Source organism: Geotrypetes seraphini, chromosome 1, assembly GCF_902459505.1.
Source record: "Geotrypetes seraphini chromosome 1, aGeoSer1.1, whole genome shotgun sequence".
In the NCBI taxonomy this organism is placed as follows: Eukaryota; Metazoa; Chordata; class Amphibia; order Gymnophiona; family Dermophiidae; genus Geotrypetes; species Geotrypetes seraphini.
In genome coordinates, this window is record NC_047084.1 from 26,650,693 (window position 1) to 26,678,248 (window position 27,556).

Below are 27,556 nucleotides of genomic sequence, written 5' to 3' on the forward strand. Positions count from 1 at the left end.
CATCTGATAGGCATCGCTAGGCATCCTAAAGATAGGTGCCACTACATTAGGACAGCTTTTCACTAGTTTAATTTACTGGAGCCTAAGTCTGCTTAGATGCTGCTAGACGTGATTCTATAAATGGCGTCTAACGGTGGTTGATTAGCATGCCATATGTCACCTACAATGTAGGCGTCGCTAGGCACCATTTATAGAATCCGGCCCTTGTGCTAATTCCCTCAACGAGCATTGAAGTACATTAAAACTTAATGCCACTTGATAAATTACCACCCCCCCTAAATCCTCTAAGATGGTACTGCAGAAGAACTTAACTCTTCTACGTCTCTTCAGACCCACCATTCAATGTTCTTTAATTATGCTCAGATAAAGACCCGAATGGTCCATCCAGTCTGCCCAACCTGATTCAATTTAAATTTTTAAATTTTTTCTTCTTAGCTATTTCTGGGCAAGAATCCAAAGCTTTACCCGGTACTGTGCTTGGGTTCCAACTGGAGTAAGTCTTAACAGAAATTTCGGCAGTTGGAACCCAAGCACAGTACCGGGTAAAGCTTTGGATTCTTGCCCAGAAATAGCTAAGAAGAAAAAATTTAAATTGAATCAGATTGGGCAGACTGGATGGACCATTTGGGTCTTTATCTGCTGTCATCTACTATGTTACTATGTTACCTTAAAATCTTCTATGCAGTTCTCTGCATCACAGAGGAATAGCTAATAGATTCATTACTACTGATTTTAATATGTTGTATGATGGTGCCTAACCCAAGATTTAGTGCAAACCCTTTTCTGCATCAAGCACCCAGTAAAACAGTATGCAGATGTTGCACTAACCGTGCACTGCCATCTGCATTGGCCCCTCAGTGCTACTTATAGGATGCCCCCTGAAACATATACATAGAAAAAAAAATAACATTCCCTTCATAGAAAACTCATCAAATTTAATTCACTTAAATAAAATATTCATTGGTTCAGTGCCACTTCATTTTTGTGTGCAGGTCAATGTGACCAGAACGTAAAGCTCTGAATGAATAAATAAATCTTAACAAAGCTCCTCCTTCCTTCAGCCTCCATACCGCTGCATCTCCCTAACCATGATCAGGTGGCAGAAAGAGAAAGCTATAATGCATGTATGGCTTTTCCCAGATTAGGACTCTGGAAGCATGACTGACCTAATGACACAGTAGGGAGGCTGCCTCCAAGGTATACCAAGCAACCTGCAGAGCTGGAGGCCTTTGGTGTGCACATCTAATTTAAGATCCTGCCTTGCAAAGCTTCTGCTTCAGCAGCCTCCTTCCTCACTAGCCCCAAATAACAAACAACTATTCGGCTTTCTGTGCAACCAAAAAGAAAAAAAAAAGAAATAATGTCAAAACAATATCCCACACACAAGAACAGCAGAAATCACAAAAACTGACAAATGTGCAAAACATACAACCATTCTCACAGCCAAATGCTGGTTTTGTTCCAGCGTGCTAGCACTGGGCAATAAATAGCTAAATCTACCACAGGAAATGTAATAACATAGGGATATGTTAATATAAATAGGAGGGAATCAGGATAAATCAAGGCAATTTGAGGAGCCCCTCCCAAACAGTTTTTGTTCATTGTTAAAAAAATGTAACCTTAAATCGTGTGGCTCCTGGTCATATTCAGTGTATGTTTGCTAAATATACACTGATGGTAGCCAGAGGAAAGTTTGATGAGGCCTTAGCTTTTCCTTTCACACTCGGATCCATGATGATTTGATCGGCACAGCTCTGTCTGCATTTATATTATACCACTGCCTGGAACCTGTTTCCCCTGTGGTTGGTTCTGGAATTCCAGGCTAACAGGCAGTGGGCAGTGGGAGATGGGCAGGGGGGAGACATGCGGAGCACTGCACATTTCCAACCCAAATGCAAGAGACCAGGAAAACTGGGAGCTGTGCACTGCTACCTCGAAAGTGTTTGGGTTTGTTTGTTTTTTCTTTACATGCATCAAAGTTTATGCTTCATTATGAACAGAAGGAGCAGATTTTGGATTCACAAGGTCATGTTTAAACTTTACACGTTGTGTTTAAGGGAGGTTTCTTCGTGTCCAGCTTCGCTAATGTACAAGCTGCAAGCAATGTTCTTCATGCTCAGAGTCTGAAAGTTTATTTTTCATTACAACTTTGAGGAGGATGGGAGAATGTCCTTATCAGCTGAAATTCCACATCCTTTGCCCAAATCGCGGCGTCAACTGCAAAAGAAAAATAACAAATGATTAAAAGGGTTCTGCTCAGAAAATACTGCACACCTGAGTTTTTGTAGGTAATCTCAGAAAAACAACTCAGATGTCGTCATGTGTTTAAGGATTCATTTGAGTCTCTGCTGTAAATAATTGAGATTTAGGGGTAGTTTACAAGGTGCAGTATAAGATTTACAGTGGCTCAATGTTCCCAGGCATGAAATGACCTCAGCAAAAAGCTGGGATTAATTTAACATGATTTTGTGGCCCTAACACAACTTGCAGAGTATCACCATGGGGTGTGTTAGGATATTTACATAGTAATGAGATGCAAAACACGAAGTTGCATGTTTTGCACCTCATTACTATGCAATCCGCGGTGACTTAAATATTGCCATGGCAAATTATGTCAGGCTGCATAAAGGCACTTTATGTCGCATTGAGGGGCAAATAATATGATTTAAAGTGCTAACACAGCTTGGGGAAACCACTGTATCAGCAAATAAGGGCAACCTATACATACACTAGCAAAACAAAAACAGCTGCCTTATCACCACTGAAATAATAAGGATAGGAAAATATTAAGAACATAAGAAATGCCTTCACCGGATCAGACCGAGGTCCATCTAGTCCGGCGATCCGCACACGCAGCGGCCCATTAGGTACTCCTTTATGGAGACCCGAAATTGCCGTATCCCTCAATATGATATGCAAGAAGGTGTGCATCCAACCTGCGCTTGAAACCCAGAACCGTAGTCTCCGCCACAACATCCACCGGCAGAGAATTCCAAGCGCCCACAACTCACTGTGTGAAATAAAACTTTCTGACATTTATCCTGAACCTGCTGCCGCTCAGTTTCAGACTATGACCTCTTGTCTGTGTCACATCTGACAATGCTAGTAATGCTGCTTCTTGGTCTATTTTATCAAATCCTTTTAATATTTTAAAAGTCTCTATCAAATCCCCTCTCAGTCTTCTCTTCTCGAGTGTAGGTTAGAGGGGCAATCATTAATCACGGTTATAAACATAGCCTCAAAAAACTCAATGGGCACCGAACCAACACAAGGTTACTACAGCGGTGCTCTTATGGAGTCCATTGGCCAAATTAGACTGGTTGTAAGCCAGCTGTTTCGTTTTGCTTGTGAACTGCTTCAATGAAGCTGGTCCCCGATATTTTAGTTGTTTCATTAGGAACCTATAAGTACATGCATCTTACATATCATCAGCCAATCAGCATAGCCAATGCACATCTGGATAGTCAAAGCCACACCCATGTATATTCAATAGGCTTATAAGAAGCCATATTGACTGCGTTATTCCTCATCATTGTAGGACTGTATCATATGCTGATTTTGACTTTCTTCCAGTGGCTCTATGCTCCCCCCCTCAATAACTCAATGAACAAATTTTCTCCAGAGGATCATTTTTTTATTTAAAATATTCCTTTTGGGGAGGAAGGGGCAGCGACTGGATTGTTGCCATGAAAAAAAGTACAAGTAAATTGGAAGGAGATATAAAATGATTCCCAGGTGCTGTGAAGGAGGGCTTAAGGGGTAAGATCCAAGGCCTCAAAGCCAAAAAGGTAGGAAGAAACTAGCATGTCCTAAAAATAGTCAGGTCAGTTTTCGGTAAGAAAAAGAAAGTAAGGTTTTGTTAATAATTGGAAATGTCTAACCTAGATGTTTCAATTTATTTCTATATTTGAGTAGCACTATAAAGGGGTACTTATATTTAATCGGAGCCTATTCCATAAAGAAAGTAGGTGCCTGCTTTCCTTTATAGACCAGGATATTAGGTGTGTATTTGTTTAGCTGCAAGCACATACACAAGCCATCAGTGCAAATGCTTGCGACTAGATCGGGGAGTTATTGTCAATATGCAAAACTACTTTAACACTTGGGATAGTTGTTTGCTAATATGGGACGGGATTCTGAAAACTAAAGGCTAAAACATCTTTAAACAAACTTCCCACTGGTGGAGTTTACTTTCTCTGACACAGTTTTCCCTCCCAGGTTTACCTGCTAGAAATTGAAAACCTTACAAGTTAACATAATTTGTGGATTGATTAATTTGGATTTCATTCATCTTTTCACTGGTAGTTCCAGCCAGGTTACAATCAGCTGCAGTAGGCATTTCTCTGTCCCAGAGGCCAACACACAGTAAAATCTAGCCCTGAGTTTCTACCCGAAGAAATGCTGGGTTAAGTGACTTGCCCAAGGTCACAAGGAGCATCAGTGGGATTTCAGCCGAGCTTCGCTGGCCTGCAGCCACCTGCTGTAACTACTAGGCTACTCCTCCTAGCAACCAAAGGCAAAATATTAACTACCCGATATTCAGCGCTATTTAACTGGCCAGGAACAGCTCCTGGCCGAGTAAACAGCACTTGGTTTTCCAAGTACTTCTGTACTTGTACAGTGGCAAATATAGACAGCAGAAGCAAATTCTCAGAACCGACAAGTTTTAACTACTAAAATGAAAATAATTCATTTTTCTTACTTTTGTTGCCTGGTGATTTTAAAGACGGAACAAACTGATTAGAAAAATAAAATCATCAGGCAACAAAGGTAAGAAAAATTAATTATTTTCATTTTAGCAATTAAAACTTGTCGGTTCTGAGAATTTACTTCTGCTGTCTATATTTGCTACTGTACGAGTACAGAAAGAAATGTGAGGGGGGACGCTTTATGTGATTAAAAATTTTAATTGCAATCTTGATATTTATGTTTATCACTCGGGGGTCCAGAGCGGAGGCAGGTAAAGGTTATTTGCTCTTCCCGGCCTGTATTTTCATGACTAAGGGCTAGATTCACTAACGCCATGGATCGTACCCAATCCATGAGCAATCCGATCCATGGCCAGGGGGCTGATTCACGAATCGCCCTCATGCAAATGAGGGCGATCGGAATCACGCCCCCAACTGACTGCTCGGATCACTGTAGATGGTCTGCGCATGCTTAAAAAGCAGTGACCTTTTTCTTTTTTAACGTTTAACTTTTTATAGCAAGCCCATGGTTTTAACCCACTTTAAACTCATGGGTTAAAACCATGGGCTTGCACTGCAGGGGAAGGCCAGGGCAGAAGCAGGGCAGCGCTGTGCGGCATTTACTCATAACTCCAGAGTCGGGGAGGCAGAGAGCAGGTCGCGGCAGAGAGCAGGAGAGCCAGTGAGGCAGATAGAGAGTCGGGGAGGCAGAGAGGAGATAGGGGCAGAGAGCAGAGAAATAGGGCAGAGAGCAGGGCGGCAGAAGGCAGGGCAGTTGGAAAAGACCTGAGCAACTGGTCCTCAGCAGACGCTTATTTTTGGATTGGTCAGCCCAGTCGGTGTCCCTCATTTTTTTTTAGTGAATCGCTGCCTGCCTACATTTGAATGCTGTTCCCTCTCATTTGCATGTGCGGATCGGAGGATGATCGGGACAGAGGTTAGTGACTCGGGTCAGAGGGAAATCGGGTCGCTAAGTGGTCGGAACTTGATTGGTGGGCTTAGTGAATCTAGCCCTAATTATTTTTGCAACTATTTCTGTGATTTTGTTTTCATATATCTCTATTGACTTGTATGTTCTGCATCCTGAACATTTGTTATTAATACAAAGAAAAATCATCTCTCTTGTTGGAAAAAAAAGCACGCGAGAGTAATGCTTAGTCCAATCGTTGTGGCTAACAGAGGCAATGTGCTTTGCTACAGGCTGTTCTGTCTTATGCTACATCAAGCTTTTGCAAAGCATAGTTCTGCTGGCACTAGTGTCAGGTTTCTGGATTCCTAGAAAAGCAAATAAAACTTCTGGAATAAGCACATGTGCTGCTAGTGAGAAGGTTGTAATCTGGACACAGTTTAATTCACACAGGAAAGGAAAAGAAAAGAGAGATGAGACAACAACAGGGGAAGAAGGGAAACCAATGAACTCCTCCTGTGGCTTTTACTTCTGTACGGATGCTAACAAAAGGAGGTATTTTTTTTTACCACTTCTGCAAGTTAAAAACAAATTACAAATAATGCTACAAACAATCAAACGCACTGACAAACATTAATTTACCGATACAGGATGGAAAAGGGCAGAAATACAATTTGTAAAAAAAGAAAGCGGAGAAAAGGACCAGAACAAAAGGAAGGGGAACAATAAAATAGTCTAATATTTTGTAAAATAGGCTAAAATGATTAAAAAATGGCATGGAACAGGTTTCCATGACCGTCCTTAAAAGGACTATTATACACCGAAAGCATCTTTAAAAAGAAAAGTCTTCAAGTTACTTTTAAATTTATCAAGGGATGTAATTTCTCTTATATAATTTGGTGCTGAATTCCGGAATGTAGGGACCGTAACAGAAAAAATGCTAGTATGCATAGTGTTAATGTATCTTAGAGAGGGAATGGATAGCAAGTTTTGATTAGATGAACATAAAGTACATGGGGGATAAGTAGTCTTGTTAATAAAATCAGGTTGGCCGGATTAATGATTAATCAAAACTATAGATACTAGACAAGAGAAAGCAATGGTGTAAATGCCACTACCCAAGTAGTCCCCACAATATGGGTTCCCATACAATGATATCCATTCTACATTGCTGAGGCCAGGCTCCCCCTCCCCTCCAAAATTAACCTTCTTGATGCTCCAATCCTTGACTGATTTCTTTTTCCTCTTCAGCATGCCTAACTCAAGGGTTCTCCTTGCCTCATAGTTGATGCATTTATCTTTTGCTTACATGATTCATATGCCAGCCTTTTGAACTCCATAGCACTGTGTATCAATGCAGCCCTATACAGTTCAAAAAGTTAATAAATGAATCGTGTGGGCAGAAAAGATAGGACACCAATGTTGGCTTGCGGGGGGGGGGGGGGGGGGGAAGAGCCGAAGGGTGAAAGAGATCAAAATATGGTGTAAAGCAGAAATTAAGATAGGCCCCTATAACACAGTGGTGCTTCCTCAGAGCTCCAGTCAGGAAGTAGGAAAGGGTCAGGGTTACCATATGGTTCCAGAAAAAGGAGGACGGATTGAGACATCCGGGTTTTACTTCCACTGAAAGCAAACCTACATGTCTCAATCCGTCCTCCTTTTTTCTGGAGCCATATGGTAACCCTAGAGAGGGTGGCAAGTATGTGTAGAAATTGAAGGGTTTTGGGGCAAAGTGTGTGTAGGAAAAGGAGGTACATAAGGACACCTAGGATAATAGGGGTGTGCAAAGGTTATCTGATGCGAGTGAGGTGGGGCAGTAGGTGTTTGTGTATATTGGAACACAGCAAGGTGTGGTATGTGAATGCATATATGGGAACTTTATTTATAGGTATGGTGTTTGAAAAGGGTGAGTGTGTGTGTTAGGGTCCAAGGAGTGGGCTGTTGAGTACATAGTGAGGTTGCTAAGGGAATCTCGGTTCAAATGCAGAGGTGCAGGTTAGGCATCAGAGGTACAGTAAGGATTCAGGAGAACATTCCCTACCTCTCCCTTTCTTTCCACTTTCTTCCTCCTCCCCCATAGGAAAATAACACATTTCTTCAGGCTGGGGCACTAGGAATTGGTGAGCACAGAACAGCACACACTGCATTTACCTCCAGCACTGTGGCTATGCCACTTCCTGATATTGTTATTCAACCTAGCTTATGAGTACAATTTCCTGCTGCTCTCAAGTCAGGCCTCACAATAGAAGCTGCAAGGTTATACATGATCCTATCAGAATTTGAATTTATACCACTAGGTCAGGGTGACATTGACAACAGAAAAGGACATTAAGAAAAAGAAGGTAGGAATGTTATCAGCCTGCACCTTCGTAAAGATATAAAAAGGATGGAGTCAGTCCAGAGGAACGCTACGAAAATGGTGCGTAGCCTTCGTCATAAGGTGTATGGGGACAGACTTAAAGATCTCAAATCTGTATACTTTGGAGGAAAGGTGGGAGAGGGGAGATATGATAGAGACGTTGAAATACTGACGTGGCGTCAATGTGCATAAGTCGAGTCTCTTTCATTTGAAAGGAAGCTCTGGAATGAGAGGGCATAGGATGAAGTTAAGAGGTGATAGGCTCAGGAGTAATCTAAGGAAATACTTTTTTACAGAAAGGGTGGTAGATCCAGGAGATTGTTCCATGCAAAAAGTGGTGGAGAAATAGACTGTGTCCGATTTCAAGAAAGCCTGGGATAGTCACGTGGGATCTCTTACGAGAGAGGAAAAGATAATGGTTACTGCGGATGGGCAGACTGGATGGGCCATTTGGCCTTTATCTACCATCATGTTTCTATGTTTCTCAAGAATGTTCTGGCTGTGACTTGAATAATATTGCGCCTGGAGGAAAAGTCCATAGTCTGCTATTGAGACAGACATGGAGGAAAAAAATCCCACTGTTCGCCCTGGATCAGTAGCATGAAATGTTACTACTCTTTGGGGTTTTTCCAGGTACTAGTGACCTGGATTGGTCACCATGAGGGCAGGCTACTGGGCTAGATGGACCATTGGTCTGACCCAGTAAGGTTATTCTTATGTATCTTTATAAAATTGCCCTAATAATGCTGCAGAAATCACAGCTAAAATGAAGCTGTGGACATTTCCACCTGCTCCAGAGTAGATGTAAATGTTTAAAAGTTATTTTATAAATTACACACCTAAATCGTGACTTCATCTGCGTCCCACCCAAAACCCACATCGAACATGCCTGCACCAAAGTTACATAAAAGTACTTGCATTCTTGTCATCATGTGTACTTTTATGCATAAGGTGATCCTATAAGAGGCACGTGAAGGTCATTTTATAAGGGGGAGCCTGATTTAAGAAGGCAAATAGGTTTCTACTTAGGCACTATTTTATAAATGATAAAAACTCCTTTCAGGCCGATTTAGACCGCGGGAGGCAGGCCAGCTATCTCCCGCAGTCGGCACTGACCAAGGATATTCAATGACGGGCCATTTCCAGGCTTTTTTGGCCAGCATAAACTTAACTGGTGAAGTCAATATTCAGCATGAATTGGTTAAGTTTACAAAAGTCAAAGATAGGACTGCTATTTGTGTGACCCAATTTAGCCAATAAACTTGAACAATCAGTGCTGGAAATCACCAATAATCATGCGAACTAACCAGTTAGCTTTTAGTCACTAACCAGGAATATTCAGTGAAGATAACCAGTTGTCTCGCACTGAATATTCGCATTTAGTTGGTTAAGCGCTAGTTAACCAGTCATCGCCTTTTCTGGCCAGTTAAATAGTGCTGAATATCGAACAAGGTCGTACGCTAGTAAGGCTAGTCTCAGTTAGGGCACTGGTCTTCGACCAAAAGAGCCGCCACGTGAGCGGACTGCTGGGCGCGATGGACCACTGGTCTGACCCAGCAGCGGCATCTCTTATGTTCTTTATAAAACACTATCAGAAGCAACAGAAATTATGCCTGCATTGCAAACACAGATAGTTTAATATGCTTAACTTAACCTTAGAACTCTATCCAAATTCTGTCCTTGCCTACCCATAGGCAGAGGAATGCTGTTTTGTTTGGGAGGGCCCAGGGGCTCCGCCCTAGATCCCAGTGGAGCTCTGCAGCATGACCTCTCACCAGCTCCCGACTCCTCCACCCACCTACTGCCAGCGCTGTACTTTAAAATCTTCAGGCAGCTGCCATGCAGCATAAACAAACAGGCCTGGCCCCAGAAGTAAAATGAAGGGTTCTAGGGCAGGCCTGTTCGTTGATGCTTCGCAGCAGCTGCCCGAAGATAGCGTCAGGAGAAGGTGGGTGGGGGAGTAGAACCATAACCAACCAGTGACCGACAATTCTTGAGGAGGCCATGGCCCTGTTCTGACACCCATACACCTACCAGTAAAATACTTACCATCATGTCAAAGCAAGTACTTCTATGCCAATCATAGTTTTAAAACAGGCCATTTATGTGTGAAAATGAATTTATAAAATGACTCTCTTTGTGTTTATAAACTGTCATATACATGTACAAAATATCCCAACCTTCATAGCTGGCAAAATTGGTCCCATGGGATTAATGCATTAGATCTTGTTAACACAAGTTAGTACAGTAAGTGAAGCAATGAAATGTGACGTGATTTGCCAAAGATCATAAGGGAAGGAAAGAGATTTTGGAAGGAACTCAAGCCTTTTTCAGTAATTCAAGGTGAGTCGCATTCAGATACAGAGGTATTTTCCTGTCCCTGGAGGATTTACAATCTAAGGCTGAACCTGAGGTAATGGAGGTCTACTTGATTTGTCCAAGACCACAAGGAGCAACAGTGGGATTTGAACCAGGTTTCTCTAGTTTTCAGTCTGCTGCTTTAACCATTAGGCTACTCCCAAAAGGCATGTTAGTGGAGAAGTGGGATTTATATAAACCGTTGCACTTCTCCGCCCCCTTCCTTTGTGACTGCCAGAAGATCTTGAGCACATTAGAAACATGAGAATTCAAGGAAACTAAATGATCTAAGGTAACACACCGAACCTGTATAAAAGAGGGAAACAAAAATCTCAGTGCATATTGAAAATGGTGTGGTTTAAGGAGTCGAATTTGCTACCAAGCACAATGTGGAAATACAGCGGTAATTACAGGTTTGAAATGTCATGCCTTCTGTGTGGGCTACAAGAACTGTGGAAAGAAAAGGCCTTTTTGTAGTCTGCTGGATATAAACATCCACCAGCAATCTTGCACTTGATGGACAGTTAAAAATTTGAGGAAAGAACCACCCAGGGTAGGGAGGTAAAGATGAAAGAAATAGAAGAGAAGTAATTAATCGTAGGTCTGGATTGCATGTAAACTTCCATAAAGATACAGGAAGTAGGGATAACAGCATCATGCAGAAAAGACATTAACTTACTGGATCAGACTAAGAGTCCATTAAGTCTGGGATCCCAAAAAGAAGATATATTCTATCCCAGGGATTTTCAAGGGCCTAATATGTCTTAAGGTGAAATCCCAAGTGCCAACTTAAGATAGCACTTCTGATCAATTTCAATGCGCTGAGGTTGAGGGGTAGTAGAATTAAGAGGAATGTTAGGAAATTCTTCTTTATGAAGAGGGTGGTTGATGCCCTCCCAAGGGAGGTGGTAGAGATGAAAACGGTGAAAGAGTTCAAAAAAGCAATGAACATAGAGGATCTCTGACCAGAAATTAATGGGTATACCGTATATTGAAGAACTAAGGTCAGTACTGGGAAGATTTCCACTGTCTGTGTCCTGTATATGGCCATTCAGTTGAGGATGGGCTGGGGAGGACTTCGATGACTGGGATGGTTTAGATGTGCTGGAATGAGCTTTGATGGAGACTCCAGTAGGTGGAACCTAAGCACAATACCGGGCAGAACTCTGGGTTTCTGGCCCAGAAATATCTAAGAAAAAAGGCATTTAATGTAAATCATGAATTTATAATGTGTGTATGGTTGGGCAGACTATCTAGACCAGTGGTTCCCAACCCTGTCCTGGATGACCACCAGGCCAATCGGGTTTTCAGGCTAGCCCTAATGAATATGCTTGAGAGAGATTTGCATATAATGGATGTGACAGGCATGCAAATCTGCTCCATGCATATTCATTAAGGCTAGCCTGAAAACCCGATTGGCCTGGTGGTCCTCCAGGACAGGGTTGGGAACCACTGATCTAGACCATTCGTGTCTCTCTCTGCTGTCATTTACTATGTTACTATGAAGTATTCTTTACTGTGTTCAGTCAGGAGTCACTTCAACATGAAAAGCAAGACCTTGAATGGACAGAGGCTGGTATCATGGGCAATGGGGCAAGGGGTCCTCCCTCCTAGGATGTAGCCAGACCTGCTCCTCAAACACATTCATCAGCAAGAGCAATACATACAACCAAAACAAAGTCTGTTCTCTCCCCCTCCCTCTCATCAGCCCTCTTTCCTCAACTTGTCCTCCACCACACTCTTCCTCCTTACATAAACCTCTCTATCTCCCTGTAATGTACCTTTTCCCCATCTTCATCCTGGCCAGTCTGAACCAAGACCCATCTCTCCCAACAGTCAACTTCCATTATTCTGACCGCATCCTGAACCCCTCCAAACTGCATTCCTCCCCAGTTTATCAATCTGCTCTCACCTTCCCCAGAAACTCACTGTAAGCACCACCTCTGGAACAGCAGTTCTGTTTTCTTCCAGCATCCTGCCATTCATGGTGAGCGTGAGCCACATAATGCCCGAAATCCTTGGCTCTTTGCAAAGTCTCATGAGAACACCACAGGAGTTTGGGCACCATGTGACACAAATTCACTGAGAGTCACATACGCCCAGATTCTATGAGGGTTGATTCATAAGTCATGGCAACTATTTTTCCTCTCTCAAAAAAGCACCCAACACTGGAAACCTAATATATACGTTTGAAAGTGTGAAACATGTGCTTCTTAATGTTCCCACCAGATGAGATGAATGCAGCGGTCTCTGGAAAGGGAGAAACAAAAAACATGACATTTGAAATCATCGTTTTAGTAATAAACAGGTAAATATGAGAGTATGTACTTACCCTGGTAAGCTCTTTTCCAGTAGATAAGTGAGAAATTCTAGACTTCTGCAGGGAGAGTGTGGCGCAGTGCTTAAAGCTATCGCCTCAGCACCCTGGGGTTGTGGGTTCAAACCCACACTGCTCCTTGTGACCCTGGGCAAGTCACTTAATCCCCCCATTGCCCCGGGTACATTAGATAGACTGTGAGCCCACCAGGACAGACAGGGAAAAATGTTTGAGTATCTGAATAAACTCATGTAAACCATTCTGAGCTCTCCTGGGAAAACAGTATAGAAAACTAAAGGGAAATAACCCTACTTTCTAGAATATCTCACCTATTGCACTAGAATAAATATTAGCAGTTTCAGTAAACCAAGCACACAATCAGCTTGAAAGCATGTTTAACTGTTAAAATCCTTCAAAGTAGTCTCCCATTCCCAACGCTGTAAACAACTGTCTGCTTTGTGAGCTGTAGCACTGTCCTGTAGGATTATAGCATTGTGCAACATTTCTGGACATTTCTCTCAAACTGCACAATGCCGGTGATACTGTAGAAATGACTTGTAATACTGTGCCTTCACAATGTGTCCCTCACAAACTGGATAATACACAAGACAACCTGGGAGACTACTCTGAAGGATGTTAACAGTTAAACAGTTTGTACTTATACTTTGCTGTTCATGTTATATGCTATAAGCCATAATAAAATGATGGTTTCAAATATCCCGTTTTTTGCTTCTCTCCTACCAGAGACCGCTGCACTCATTTCTCATCCAGTGACAACATTAAGAAGTACAAATGTATATATTAGATTTCCATGGTTGGCACAATTTTCAGAGATTAAAAAAAAATATTTGCTAGACTTATGAATCAACCCTCGTACATATGGCGCCCCAAACTGCGCACCCAAGTTGTGCGTCCATTTTAATTGAGTAATAAGCCCATAAGTAGCAATAATTGGGTGCTAACAAGTAATTGCAGTCAATCGGCTCCAACTAAGATTTGCATGTGCAACTCGCTAAGCGCTATTCTATAAAGGTCCGAGCGCAAATTTTTCAGCATGCATCTGAAAAGGGTGTGTGGCCATGGGTGTGTCAGAGGTGTTCACTAAACATCTGCGCAATATTATAGAATTTGGGGAAATGCGCCGGGATATGCGTAGATCCTAGCACCAAGTGCTATTCAATAAATGGCATGCAACTCGAAGCACTGTTTATAGAATAGTGCTCAACGTGGATTTTTTTTACAGTGCCCAAATTTGGGTGCCATTTACTGAATTAGTCCATAGTGCCAGAGGAAAACAAAATCACTACAGCAGAGGCCATGGATAGGTAAGCTAAGAGTATGTCTTGGGAGAAAAGATTCAGGGAGACACTCTTAGGTCCTAATTCTCTAAAGGACACTGATCTTGGTGGCCGCCTAAAAAGCGGACGCCGATTGTGTGTCAATTACGCATCGGCATCCTTTAGCGTTTTTTTTCTCACAAGCACCTTAAATGTAAGCCAGCATGTTATAGACCTACATTTAAGGCGTCTGTCTCGTGCCTACGGGGACACATAGGGACACTTACCGACAACCAAGGCTAATTCCTGTGGAAACCATGCCCACGCCAGCCTTGGGCATCAGTAGGAGTGCCTAAATCAGGGGTCCCCAAAGTCCCTCCTTGAGGGCCGAATCCAGTCGGGTTTTCAGGATTTCCCCAATGAATATGCTTTGAAAGCAGTGCATGCACATAGATCTCATGCATATTCATTGGGAAAATCCTGAAAACCTGACTGGATTCAGCCCTCAAGGAGGGACTTTGGAGACCCCTGGCCTAGATACTTCTGTAGGCGCGAGTCAGACATCTATATTGTAGGCGTCCATCCCGCATGAATTTTGTTTTCAAAAACATGCATCCCGACTGGCTACTGAGATGGCGGTAGGATGTCTACCGCCACCTACAATCGGGACACCATTTGGAGAATCAGCCCCTCAAGGTCCATGGGATTTTCCGCTGCTCCCTAGACCTTACAAAGGAAAACACTGTTCTAAAATGTACCTACTTATTGCTAAAAAAATATACATGCATAATTATAAATAAAAGAGTCTCTAAATAGCTTCACCGTCATCAATCACAAACTCTAGTATAGATACATTCCATATAGATACAGTTCATGCAATTGCTCACATTAATTCAAGTAAAAGACCTCAGCAGCTACTCTCAAAAACCCATAAACATTTTGTTTTGAGACTATTGTAGCCAGCCTCTTCATCACTTTTTGTCAGTGTTAACAAATAGACTTCTCATTCCTTTTAACTTAATACTCATCTTATAGATTATGGGCTCCTTTTATGAAGGTGTGTTCACGGTTTTAGCGCGCACTTAGCACGTGCTACAATGCCACACGCGCTAGACCAGGGGTGTCCAACCTTTTGGCTTCACTAGGCCGCACTGGCCGAAAAAAATGTTTCTGGGGGCCGCACAAACGTGCAAACGCTGCAGTAAGACACAGAAGGGAGCCGACAAGACAGTAAACACCCAGGGGCAGCAAAGGAAAACACTGCATCGCCCTCTACCGGGGCCACACAAAATACTTCACTGGGCCGCAGGTTGGACACCCCTGCGCTAGACGCTAACGCCTCCATAGAGCTGGCGTTAGTATTTTCCGTGTAACGCGCGCTAAAAACGCTAGCGCACCTTTGTAAAAGGAGCCCTATAATTTGGGGCTGTAATTAGTGTGATAATTAAGAATAAAGCCACAATTTCACAAAGTGGGTAGCTTACAGCTCTGATCTTTAGTTAGGAGCCCTAGCTGTCAAGAATCGACCAGACAGCGCAGTAGTAATTAGATTAGCATTGAATATCGCACGTTGTATATAATAACATTAATGTCACTAAGAATCTGCCCCCTGAAAACATGGCTATTTTCAAAAATGTAAATTTACGCTTCCTCCCTACCACCAGCTCCCACTGTACTTCCCTTTTAATTTTTGTAAACCGTGTCGAGCTCTATATTTATAGAGAAGATGCGGTATATAAGCTTAAGGTGTCATTTAGTTTAGTTTGCTAACTGTGCAATTGACATACTTTAATCAAAGAAAATTCTGAGTGATCAAGATTGCCTGAAAATGTGCTGCGTTACTGTACACCACTGTTACTACAGCAACCGTACAGGTGCAGTTTCTCTCAAAACATGAGGGTCAGAGCCGACACAGTCTGTGCACTTCATCGTTCTTAACCACAGTGCCTGAGGTCTATGGAATAAAAGCTTAAGAGCAACCTTGGGTGTGCAGACATGCTAATATTGTGCTTTATGCTGGCAGGAAAGACTCAGTCATTCCAGAGGCCAATTAGCATTCTGTCACAGTCTGGAGATGAAGAATCATGCTCTACCCTGTCTGGAAGAGAAATATGAAGTGTGCAGTGTTTCATACCTGAGCAACTTATGAAGGAAGATGCTTCCATGTGCTGACAAATGCTGTGGGAATCAAAGAATAGGGCACTGTAGTTATGCTGTTCCATACATCTAGCGCAGGGTCATAGCAGTCCAGTGTTTTACATCTCTGTATCCCAAAATAGCCTCCAACAACATAGAGTTTATTTCCAGATGCCACAGCGTGGCAGCTCATGCGCTTGGCCGTCACATCTCCCACCTTAGTCCACTGAAATGTTTCACTGTTAAACTTGTAAGCAGAGCATGCAGAGAACTCAGTGTCTCCGCCCATGATGAAAATCTGGTTACCCAGCACAGCTGCAGCTGTGTAACGCCAAGGCTGCGGGCAGGTGGCCGGCACTGTCCATCTGTTCTCACATGGATCATAGCACTGAACTTTAGGCAGCTTATCATGGCCAACGCTGGTGCCACCAAAGGCAAATAACTTGAGCTTTGCACTCACCACAGCTGCATTGCTCACACCTTCTCGAAGTGGCGCAACGATTGTCCACTTGTTGGTTACAGGGTCATACTGTTCAACTTGCTTTAAAGACACAGATGGGGAGGCTGGAAGGCATCTTGTTGCTGCAGTGTGTCCTCCTACCACATACAAACAGTGTTTTAGTTCAGCAGAGCCATGACCAAACCTGGCAACGAGCATAGGCGCAGCCTTCGACCACTCCTCGTGAAGAGTGTCGTACACCCAAACATCTTTGGAGACTCCATTTTCTGATCCCCGGCCACCAGTGATGTAGACCTTGCAGCCAATAGCACAGGCACTGAACTCCATCCGTGGACTTGGAATGTCAGCCTTTGGAATGATCTCTTTTGCCTTCTGGTCCACCAGGTACAATTTGTCACACATAAATGTCTGTCCCCCCAGCAGAAACAAGGCATGGCCAGTTTTGCGTGGCCTGGCACACAAGCTGGTGACCACGCCATCATTCTGTAATATTTTTAACTTGCACCTTATTGCTTCTTCCACTAGCTCCTTGCTTTTCTTCTGCTTTATAATGAGTTCTTCCATGGCTACATTCTCCATGAGGTAGATGGCTGGTAGGAGGGCCAGTCTCACAGTCTGAAGCAGGTCAGCTAAATGGCAATGTCTTTTATTGAGATCATAATGAATCCAGTTGACAGCGGACTCATAGACCATTCTTTCATCTTCAGTCTCCAATTCCTCACTTGACAGGAGCTGTACTACCATGTCTTTCGGTAGCTGGAGAAAATCTTCACTTTTACTGATGGTTTGAAAGTTGCTAAGGCACATCCTCCATGAAAGTTCATAGAGCTTAGTGCACTGGTGAGCATCAGAAAGCAGGAGCATGCCAAGACAGTTGGTAGGGTGAAGGTTTTTCTCCAAGAACTCAGCACAGGCATCTCTAATATCCTCAAATTCCAACATGTCTCCAGCTTCAAGGAGAGATTCTGCATTTTCTTCGTTGATGATCACCCTTGAGGAGTAGGCATAGTCCAGAAGAAGTTCCAAGACCTCTGGGTGAATGGAATCATGGAAATTTACTTCCCTGGCCTGGCTTTCCTTAAGTCCTCCACTAAACATTGCTTCAAAGTAACGGCTGCATGCAGCCAGGACTGCCCTATGGCATGGGAAAGACCGGCTTCCAGCATGGAGGAGGACATCTGTAAACAGACACTGCTGGCGCAGTAGGTTCAGATGGGTAAGAACACTGTCTGCATATGAAGATTTGTGGAACAGGTAAATATTAATAGAACCAGTGCTGGCTCTAGATTTGCGGTTCTCATGCATGCTGACTGACATTTTGTTTCATGCCTAAAGTGAAAAGAAAAATAAAACAAACATTATTGTGTATAATTTAGCCACAAGAGCTGTACAAAATATGCATGTCTCAAATGTATGTCTATTGTTTGGTTCTATCTGCATTTATCAGATCAAAGCAGAGAAGATCTTTGTCCAATACCAGACAGGAAGATTCTTAAAATTACATTCACTTAATATATTGCTCAAGAACAAGTTAATCTTGGAAAACAAGTTTGTCAACTTTCATGTCTCAGGACAGCAAAATGGAAACAAAAACCCACAGGCAGACCAAATTTTCACACAGCTTGACATGCTACTCCAGCTGATCTGCCAAATGCACTTAAAAATGTAAACGCTGAGCAACTTGCCAAAACCTTTTCCAAAATGTAAGGACTGTCTAAGCAGAACATCTGCTAATCATCACCAGGGGAGACTTTCTTTTGCTAGGACAGTTCCATTTAATCCTTGATTTAAAGAATCATTAGGTGACAAAACATAACATGCCAACATTTGGTTGGGGCCAGGCACCTTCTCATGCCTCCTGCATTTATGTCAGGTCAGCTGGAGAGCAGAGGCTCCAAGTCACCATCTTAGGTCTCCAGACATGGCAATTATTGGCATCTCAATTCTATCCTTCTGCCTGTATCTAAGAAGTGCCATGGTACCAAACGGGCTAACAGGGAAAAGGTTTGTGGGGGAATTGCAATGCTTTTCTTAAAAGAGAATGTGTTGGAGACACATAAGTACACTCAGTTTGAGAACTCCACCATTCATGGCTATGTTCAGGGTGTCATAGAAGACTTTCCGTCACAAGGACGGTCCTGACTACCACAGCAGTGGACCTAGGTACCACAAAAAACAAAATGTTCAAAAGCAATCAATGTGTTTGGCTTTTACCACATTGTGATATTTGAATTTGAAAAAGACATTAATAAATTATATAATTTTAACTCTTGGAAGTCCAGGATCTGATTCCACATTATTTGCTTTCCACAAGAGAGTTTATTGAAATTACTTTGCTACTAATAAATAACTTAGAAATGTATTATTTAATACATTTTTAGCTGTTTCTGCAGCCATTACTGGACTGCCCAAAGCAATGTACAAAGACAAACCAGCTTAGCTATGATTATACTAACAGAGAATTAAATCTGTGCTGAGTCCAACTATAAGATTTTTTTTTTAATTTACTTACAATGAAGTTCCGACTGTGAATATATTTCATGCAATATTATATTTTTTTACATGTCACACAGCACTGATCCAAGACCAAAGAACCAGTACACCAAGCATTTTCTCACAAATGCAAGATATAGGGGGAGGGAGGCACCCTTCAATAGGTTAGGTCCTAACAGACAAAAAAATGTTCAAAGCTATTATACTGTTTCAGTTCCTAGTAATTTTCTTCCTGGAGATTGTACAAGATTTGAAGCACCTTCAGCTAATGTAATGACTGCTGAATAAATATCTCTCCACTAAGCAAGTCAAGCACCATTTTTTCATGGGGGAGAAGGAATGTTTGCAAATAAATATTGCTAGGGTAAGTGATGGGAAAACTGCAAATATAACAATAAGTCATGTCTTTATAACTAACTAATTAGTATTAGCAAATAACAGTAGATGACGGCAGATAAAGACCCGAATGGTCCATCCAGTTTGCCCAACCTGATTCAATTTAAATTTTTTCTTCTTAGCTATTTCTGGGCAAGAATCCAAAACTCTACCCAGTGCTGTGTTTGGGTTCCAACTGCCGAAACCACATCATATATTACAAATTTTTATGATAATTTAGTTAGACATCTTAAATAGCAGAATAGGGTCACTGTTACATACTTTTGCACTCTTACATTTGTATTAATGCCTAACACACCATCCTGCATTTGAATGTATTTCATCTTAAGCCTCAGATCAGGAATAAAATGATTATGTTTTCCCCTCAATAATCCCATTATGTGTATCAAATACTTTAATCTTAGAGTAGTGCAGTTTCCTTGCAAGGTTTATGCACTGTGAAATGAGAAAATCTATCGTACTTTTTTGGTTTAATGGCTTTTATCAGCTCCTGGAAGGTCTGCTACCCTGCTACAAACAAAATTTGCATGCCTTGTATGAAAATGATATACAGTACTGTCTGTGCAAGTCAAACAGTGAAATACATTTGCACAAGACCTGCTTCCTAGTAAGATACCACACTCTGCACAACCCCTACCATTAGCCAAACAGCTGCACAGAACGCTGGTTGCTTATATATATATATCTTGCAAAATAAAAGCAAAATTAGTCTTATGTTGATAAATCCTAACTGAAATCGTTAAATATAATAATATTCAATACCATAGGAGCCAAATCTGTGGGTACCACTGTGTACTGAGTACCCCAATATTACACAAGCTCCTTCTGTGAGGAGGGGGTAAGTTCTTTTGCGTTTACCACTCCGAATCACTTGAAATGTTGCCACCTTTACTGAAGCGTACTATTGACGTTTATAAGAACATAAGAATTGCCGCTGCTGGGTCAGACCAGTGGTCCATCATGCCCAGCAGTTCGCTCAGGCGGAGGCCGTCTGGTCGAAGACCAGCACCCTAACCGAGACTAGCCCTACCAGCGCCCGTTCTTGATCAGCAGGAACTTGTCTAACTTTGTCTTGAATCCCTGGAGGGTGTTTTCCCCTATAACAACCTCTGGAAGAGCGTTCCAGTTTTCTACCACTCTCTGGGTGAAGAAGAACTTCCGTACGTTCGTACGGAATCTATCCCCTTTCAACTTTAGAAAGTGCCCTCTTGTTCTCCCTACCTTGGAGAGGGTGAACAATCTGTCCTTATCTACTAAGTCTATCCCCTTCAATACCTTGAATGTTTCGATCATGTCCCCTCTCAATCTCTTCTGTTCGAGGGAGAAGAAGCCCAGTTTCTCTAATCTTTCGCTTATATCACCCATTTAAGGACAGCAGTGCATCTACCAAGGACAGCTACTTCTACTGGTAACACATTGATTCTGTGAGAATGATTGAGGGAGAGATTTTTTTTTTTTCTGACTTTAGAAGAAAAAAAAAAATTTCTAGACAAGTTTGAGAGTTTTCTGCCTCCCCATTAATCAACTATACGTTCTTAGGCTATCATTATCGATCAATAGAGGATATGGAAAAGTGCTGTATTTCCAAAGTTAACCAGCTTCCCAGACGTCTTTGAAGTGGAAAGCAGACACATCCTCTAGGACATGCGGGGGGAGGGGGGGCTTCCTGTTTGTATCCTAAGGAGCAAGCAGGAGAAAGCGGCTCTTTCAAACAAGCTCTACCCATACATACACGCACCCACACTGTCTTTTTTTTTTAGTCAATGTTTATTTATTGAATTTTTACAAAATTACAAAGTATGGAATAAGCCAGCAGCTGCATCCGACTGAAAAGAAAGAATCGGGGCACAGGAACACAAAAGCCTCTAAAAGTACAAACAAACCTTCATTATATCGCTGCACAGGAATATAAACTGCACTAACCAGGCAACCTCTATAAAATAAAAAAAACCTCTTCATCCGGTCTGCGTTAACTAAGAGCCTCCAAAATAATAAATTAGAACAATAAGAAAAAAAATCCTCTTCCCCATAGTGGTTGCACAGGACCACAAACTACACTAATATTTCAAATTCTTCCACAAAGAAACACAAACTGCATTAACCAAAGTTCCTCCCCATGCAACCAATCCAAAGGAAAGAAAAGAAAGTAACTTACAGCTCGATCTCAGGGGAAGGGCGACAGCACGCGAGGTGAGACAAACTTAAGAGTTTGGCGCAGGGAGGCAAGGCTCCCAGGGACCCCACAGATTCAGAGGGACAGCGGCCATGCACCGCAGGGGTACGAGAGGGCGGCCAGTCCTCCTGATCTATAGGAAGTTTTCCCGCGGTCGAGCGCGACAGCTTTGCCCCGGAGCCTGCGCCCGAGCCACACTGCCAGCACGTTCCCCACTGCCGGGGAGAAGCTATTTATGGGGCAGGAGGCGAGCCAGGGGAGGGGGATATGCAAAACCCCAGTGGGAGGGGAGGCACAGGAAACGTTGAATCAAGACTGAAGAGAGAGAGAGAGGAAGAGGAAACCAGAGCGAATTAACCCGTTCTTGGAAGTTGTGCAGAACAAGGCGCTGCAAGCCTACTCGCACACGTGTGCGCGCCAGTAATTTCCACGGAAATTGAAATATGGATTTTTTTCATGTAAACATCTTATTGAAAGCCACTCTTGCACCGCCAGAATAGCAGCTAAAAAAAATAGTCCTAAGTGGATAACTAATCAGCACCTAATACTCTGTGTAATGTCTGCATTTCATTTCTTTAGACTTCTGGTATTTTCTAATTACCACATCTCTTTAGTGATTTAATGCGCTTTTATTTATTTACAGTACATAATGTGAATAAGACAATACTGGACACATACAATATCCCTTACACTAGTTAGAAATAGAGTTGTTTGACGTGAAATGATGTAGCGTAAGGGGCATTGTCGTATGTGTGTGTGTATATACAGATTGAGTCTTATACACATAGCGTGCCATGATTTAATTCTGGTTAGATGGAATATATGTATAATGTACACACACATATTAGTTTGTTTGTAGATTATCCATATCTACAGCATCTTTATCTATATACGCACATATACGTATATTCTATCCAGCCAGGCTTACTACATCATATGGCACGCTATAATGTGCACAAAACGATGACTTCATGTAATATATGCCCACACACACACATACAGATGTAGAATGTGTTGGTTGTAATTTAGTGTGTTTGCTCTTATCAGAATCATCTCTTGAATATCGTTGTAATCCTAGTAGCTTTTTCGTCAGAAAGCAAATGAAGTTGGGTGATTGGTGCAGTTTTTCTTTTTGTCTATATAGCAAACGTTACTTCAACAATGGAACAGCAGAAGTCGACTGGATCTACTGCTTAACTCAGAGCGGGGAACTGTGCGAGCCAGGCTCTGTACCGCAGCGCCCTCTGCAGGCCATCATTGGCCCACTCAACCTGTGCTTTGGGGATCTCGACTCTGAAGGAAACACCAGACTATACTGTACCATGTTCGGCTAATTGCCGATAGGCTGCTTCAACTCGATCGCTTAAAGCTTGGCTACAATGATATAAACGATTTAGCAACATAAACAAGCCCATAGATATTTGATCTTTTAATTTTCCCCAGAAACATTGGGGGAGAGGGGGAAGACAATAATTGGAACAGCAACGTTACTTACCTGTAGCAGGTGTTATCCGAGGACAGCAGGCAAATATTCTCACATGTGAGTGATGTCATCCATAGAGCCCCGGTATGGACAGTCAACAAGTGCACTGTCACTTTAAAAGCTTGAAGACCACCTGCACTGTGCATGCCCGATGCCTTCCTGCCCGACGGTTTTCAGGACAGCCAATTCAGTAAAAAAAAGCTAAGAAGTCAACCATGGGAGGTGGGAGGGTTGTGTTTAATGATGCAGTCACATTTGTTGGAATAGGTATAGCAATCCTTATATCGTCTGCATAACTAAAGATCTTCAAGTTAAAAACTGCAAGTTTCTCACAAGTTTAAAAGAAAAGAGGTCCTTTATGTCTCTAATGTACTGGGGCATAGAGTTCCACAACATAGGGGCGATAATTGAAAACATGTCTTGTCTTCTAGTTCCAATTATTTTCAAAGATGGAACTGTTAATAGATTGTTTGAAGCTGAACGGAGGGTCCGTGAAACGTATGGAATGAGCATTCTAGTAATGAACTGGGGTTCATTATAGGTCATAGATTTAAAAACTAGTAGTAATATTTTGAACGAAATTCGATGTGCAATTGGAAGCCAATGGGAGTCTATCAGAAGAGGGGTAACATGGTCAAATTTTTTTGCATTGTAGATTAGTTTGATTGCGGTATTTTGGATAATTTGAAACCTCCTTTTTTCTTTTTGTGGTATATTAAAAAAAAGGGAATGATCAACCAAATTGAAAGCACTGCTGAGATCAAACTGCAGTATCAGTGGTCCTCTTCCTCTGCTGAACAGTGTGTACAAGTAATTCACTAATGAAATTATTAATGTTTCTGTACTAAAGATGGCATGGAAATTTGATTGAGGATGTAAAAAAGGGAATTTATCCAAGTAGTCAACTGGTTGTTGGCAAATTATGCCCTCCATTAACTTTACAAATAAAGGTACGGAAGCTACGGGTCTATAATTATTAACTTCAGCAACTGAATATTTTAGATTTTTGACAAGTGGTGTAATTATTATATGATAGCTATAGAAACACAGATATATTGAAAAACCAATGTATGTAAAACAACACTTTCAATTGGCGACTGCTGTAGTAGTAGGACAGTATACAAGTATCGTTTTGCAGAAACTATGTGAAACAGGTGCCAACTCTGATTACACTAAAAAAGAAGGAAAAAGCCTCAGAAAAAGGCCCTCCCACCGCCACAAAAGTGGATATCAAGGTGGTTAGACGGTAACCTCACAGGCAAAACCTTCATTAAAATGAGTGATTTGAGCAGAGAAACTTATGCTTCACATATACACAATTGTAGATAGAGGAAAAAAACCACTTATCTTCAACTGATCGGCACACCGACGGAGGCCAGCGTTTCACCGACTAGCTGCATCAGGGTGTGACCCGACCGATCAGTCTTGAAAGAGCGGAAACAACCGCTTCAACTGAGTCCAAAAAGATGGCTTCCTTATTATATGAGCCTTTCCTTTTGGAAATTCTCCCTTATTCAGCACGTAGATCAACCAACTATAAAGATCTCTCTGAAAAGTTGGACTAGAAACATAGAAATATGATGGCAGATAAAGGCCAAATGGCCCATCTAGTCTGCCCATCCCATTATCTCTTTCTCTCTCTGAGAGATCCCACGTGCCTATCCCAGGCCCTCTTGAATTCAGACACAGTCTCTGTTTCCACCACCTCTTCCGGGAGACTGTTCCACGCATCTAACACCCTTTCTGTAAAAAAGTATTTCCTCAGATTATTCCGGAGCCTGTCACCTCTTAACTTCATCCTATGCCCTCTCATTGCAGAGATTCCTTTCAAATGAAAGAGACTCGACTCATGCACATTTAGGTATTTAAACGTCACTATCATAGTGACAAAAAATGTCACTCACCAGCAATGGGTTACCACAATAAGATCAAACATTAAGATATAAAAGAGGTGGGAAAAAAGCCTCAAAACCTTATATCACACAGCAATCTTTGATGATTTTCAGCTGGCGTTCTTATTGTCATCGGCAAAAAACTCATGATAATCTTTTCAGATCTGTTCATGATCCCCTTCTTAATCATTCCTAGCATTCTGTTAGCCCTTTTCGCCACCGCCGCACATTGCGCGGACGGTTTCATTGACTTGTCTACAAGTACTCCCAAGCCTCTTTCCTTGGGGCTCTCTCAGAGTATAGCTCCGGATATCCTGTATTCGTGCATACGATTTTTGTTACCGACATGCGTCACCTTGCATTTATCCACATTGAACCTCATTTGCTATTTCGCAGCACATTCCTCAAGCATATTTATGTCTCTTTGAAGGTCTTCGCAATCCTTCTGTATCTTCACTACTCTGAATAACTTTGTATTGTCCGCGAATTTAATCACCTCACTCGTCGTGCCAAGTTCTAGGTGCCTCATGCCCATCTCTCCCTCTCTTACTTCCTCTGTCAATATCTCTCCCTCTCACCATCTTGCCCCCTCCACATCCATTTCTCCCTCACTCGTCGTGCCAAGTTCTAGGTGCCTCATGCCCATCTCTCCCTCTCTTACTTCCTCTGTCAATATCTCTCCCTCTCACCATCTTGCCCCCTCCACATCCATTTCTCCCTCACTCGTCGTGCCAAGTTCTAGGTGCCTCATGCCCATCTCTCCCTCTCTTACTTCCTCTGTCAATATCTCTCCCTCTCACCATCTTGCCCCCTCCACATCCATTTCTCCCTCCCCCCCCTTTGCCTTCCCTCATTTCCATCTCTCCCTCTCTTACTTCCTCTGTCCATACCTCTCTCTTCCCCCGTCCCATATGCTCCTCCCTTCTACACCTAGCTATCAGCCAGCATGTCTGCTGGTCGGCAATCTGCTCTTGCCGGCATCTACTCCTCCCCCTCTCCTCCCTCCCATCTGCTCACCTGCCCGCTGCATTTAACTTCATAGAAAAGTGCTGCGCTGTGTTGTTGCAGGCCTCGGCGTCTTCTCTCCACTGCGGCCAGCCCTAGCAGAAACAGGAAGTTGTCAGAGAGGGCGGGCCGCAGTGGAGAGAAGATGCCGAAGCCTGCAGCAACATAGTACAGCGCTTTTTGATGAAGTTAAACATGGCGGGTGGGTGAGCATACGGGAGGGACAAGGGGGGAGGAATAGATGCCGGCTGGGGCACGTTATAGAGACACGCTGGCCGGTAGCAAGCTCCCAGCCTCACAAGAAGTGGGGGGTTCCCTCTCCCACTGGCTCACCTACAAGAGGGGAAATTTTTGGGAAGGCCATGGCCCTCCCCATTCCGACGCCTATGCGCAAAGGGATATGCCCCTTTGGAGCTAATTTTGAGCGTTGAGTGTGTGACTCTGCTCCACTCTAAATGGGGAAAAGGGAGGATCAAAGGGAAAAATTACCCCAATGTCAATTAAAGAACCAATGGATAAACATTTGATTTCTACAAATATTTCACTAATATCCAGGTCCCCTCCTTTCCCTGAATTTTCTCTATCATCAGGGGGGTCCTACCCCACTTCCACAACATGTTGTTGAGGAATTAGATATTTCTACTACAATTGGATCTGCTACGAATCTACAGAAACTAGTGAAAGATCAAGATTCTTCAGTCTTATCTCAACCGCTGGAAATTTCTAGAGTTGGCATTGCTAAGGTACCAGCGCCGATTTCTTTTACTTATTCTCCTTTGAATGAATCTGCCTCAGGTGAACAAGATATTTCCTTAAAAGATATACTCCCTCTTCTATTAAACTGCGCTAGCAGTTTTTAGCGCAGAGAGCCGCGCTGAATAGCCCACACTGCACCCGAAGCTCAGAGGAACTCTATGAGCATTGGGAGAAGTGCGGACCATTCAGCGCGGCTCCCCGTGCTAGAAACTGTTAGCACAGTTTAATAGAAGAGGCCCATAATGCTTGCTATAATTAAAATAGATAAGTCATTACAAGAGAATTTGATGTATTATAGTAAGTTCACCAAGGAAGGCTCGACTAAATTTGCTGAATAGGACTTAAGAATAAATAAGTTGGAGAACTTTGTGAAAATAGAATCTCGGGTTAAAACTTGTCAATCAGCACAAGCATCATTCATAAAGGATAATTTTATGATTCATTTTCAATTGGAAGCACTTGAGAATGCCTCAAGGGCAATTCATTTGAGACTATTAAACTTTCCTGAGACTTATTTTCTCTCTCCTAGGAAATTCTTTAAAATATGCAGCACTTTAAAGACATGCTACAGTTGACTCTTGATGATAAAGATATTGTTAATGCTTATTATATTTCATGTGGTACTAGAGGAGTTGTTCAGGAGGGTGGAATAGATAACATAAATACTCAAGACAGTCTTGATCTTACAAAATTCTTAGAGATATCTCAAGATTCTATAACAAAAAGATTAACTTTGTTGGTTTCAATATCATTGGTGGAGAAACAAAAATGATAATTATGAAGTCATATTTTCTGAAAATGTTCCCAAATGTAACCAGACAAACTCAAATTCGATGAAAAGCCTTCCTCCTGCTTA

The 27,556-nt window shown here is 42.4% G+C and overlaps 1 protein-coding gene across 2 annotated transcripts; it reads right to left on the reverse strand.

Moving 5' to 3' along the window:
* Positions 1-1,393: 1,393 nt before the first annotated feature.
* On the reverse strand, positions 1,394-26,069 carry ENC1 (ectodermal-neural cortex 1). Of its 2 annotated transcripts, none has more exons than XM_033929283.1 (3): positions 25,957-26,069; positions 16,041-17,831; positions 1,394-2,217 (listed from the first exon to the last, which is right to left on the reverse strand). In XM_033929283.1, the coding sequence occupies exon 2, from the start codon at positions 17,817-17,819 to the stop codon at positions 16,050-16,052; it is 1,770 nt and encodes a 589-aa protein (XP_033785174.1). In that variant the 5' UTR covers positions 17,820-17,831; positions 25,957-26,069; the 3' UTR covers positions 1,394-2,217; positions 16,041-16,049. The 2 variants fall into 2 exon arrangements, with proteins under 2 accessions (XP_033785174.1, XP_033785173.1); XM_033929282.1 differs by lacking the exon at positions 25,957-26,069 and adding an exon at positions 21,547-21,845.
* Between the last annotated feature and the right edge of the window lie 1,487 nt (positions 26,070-27,556).

Bases quoted from the DNA above. Each gene is read 5' to 3' on its own strand.
- ENC1 (XM_033929283.1), bottom strand. From the start codon at position 17,819: ATGTCAGTCAGCATGCATGAGAACCGCAAATCTAGAGCCAGCACTGGT.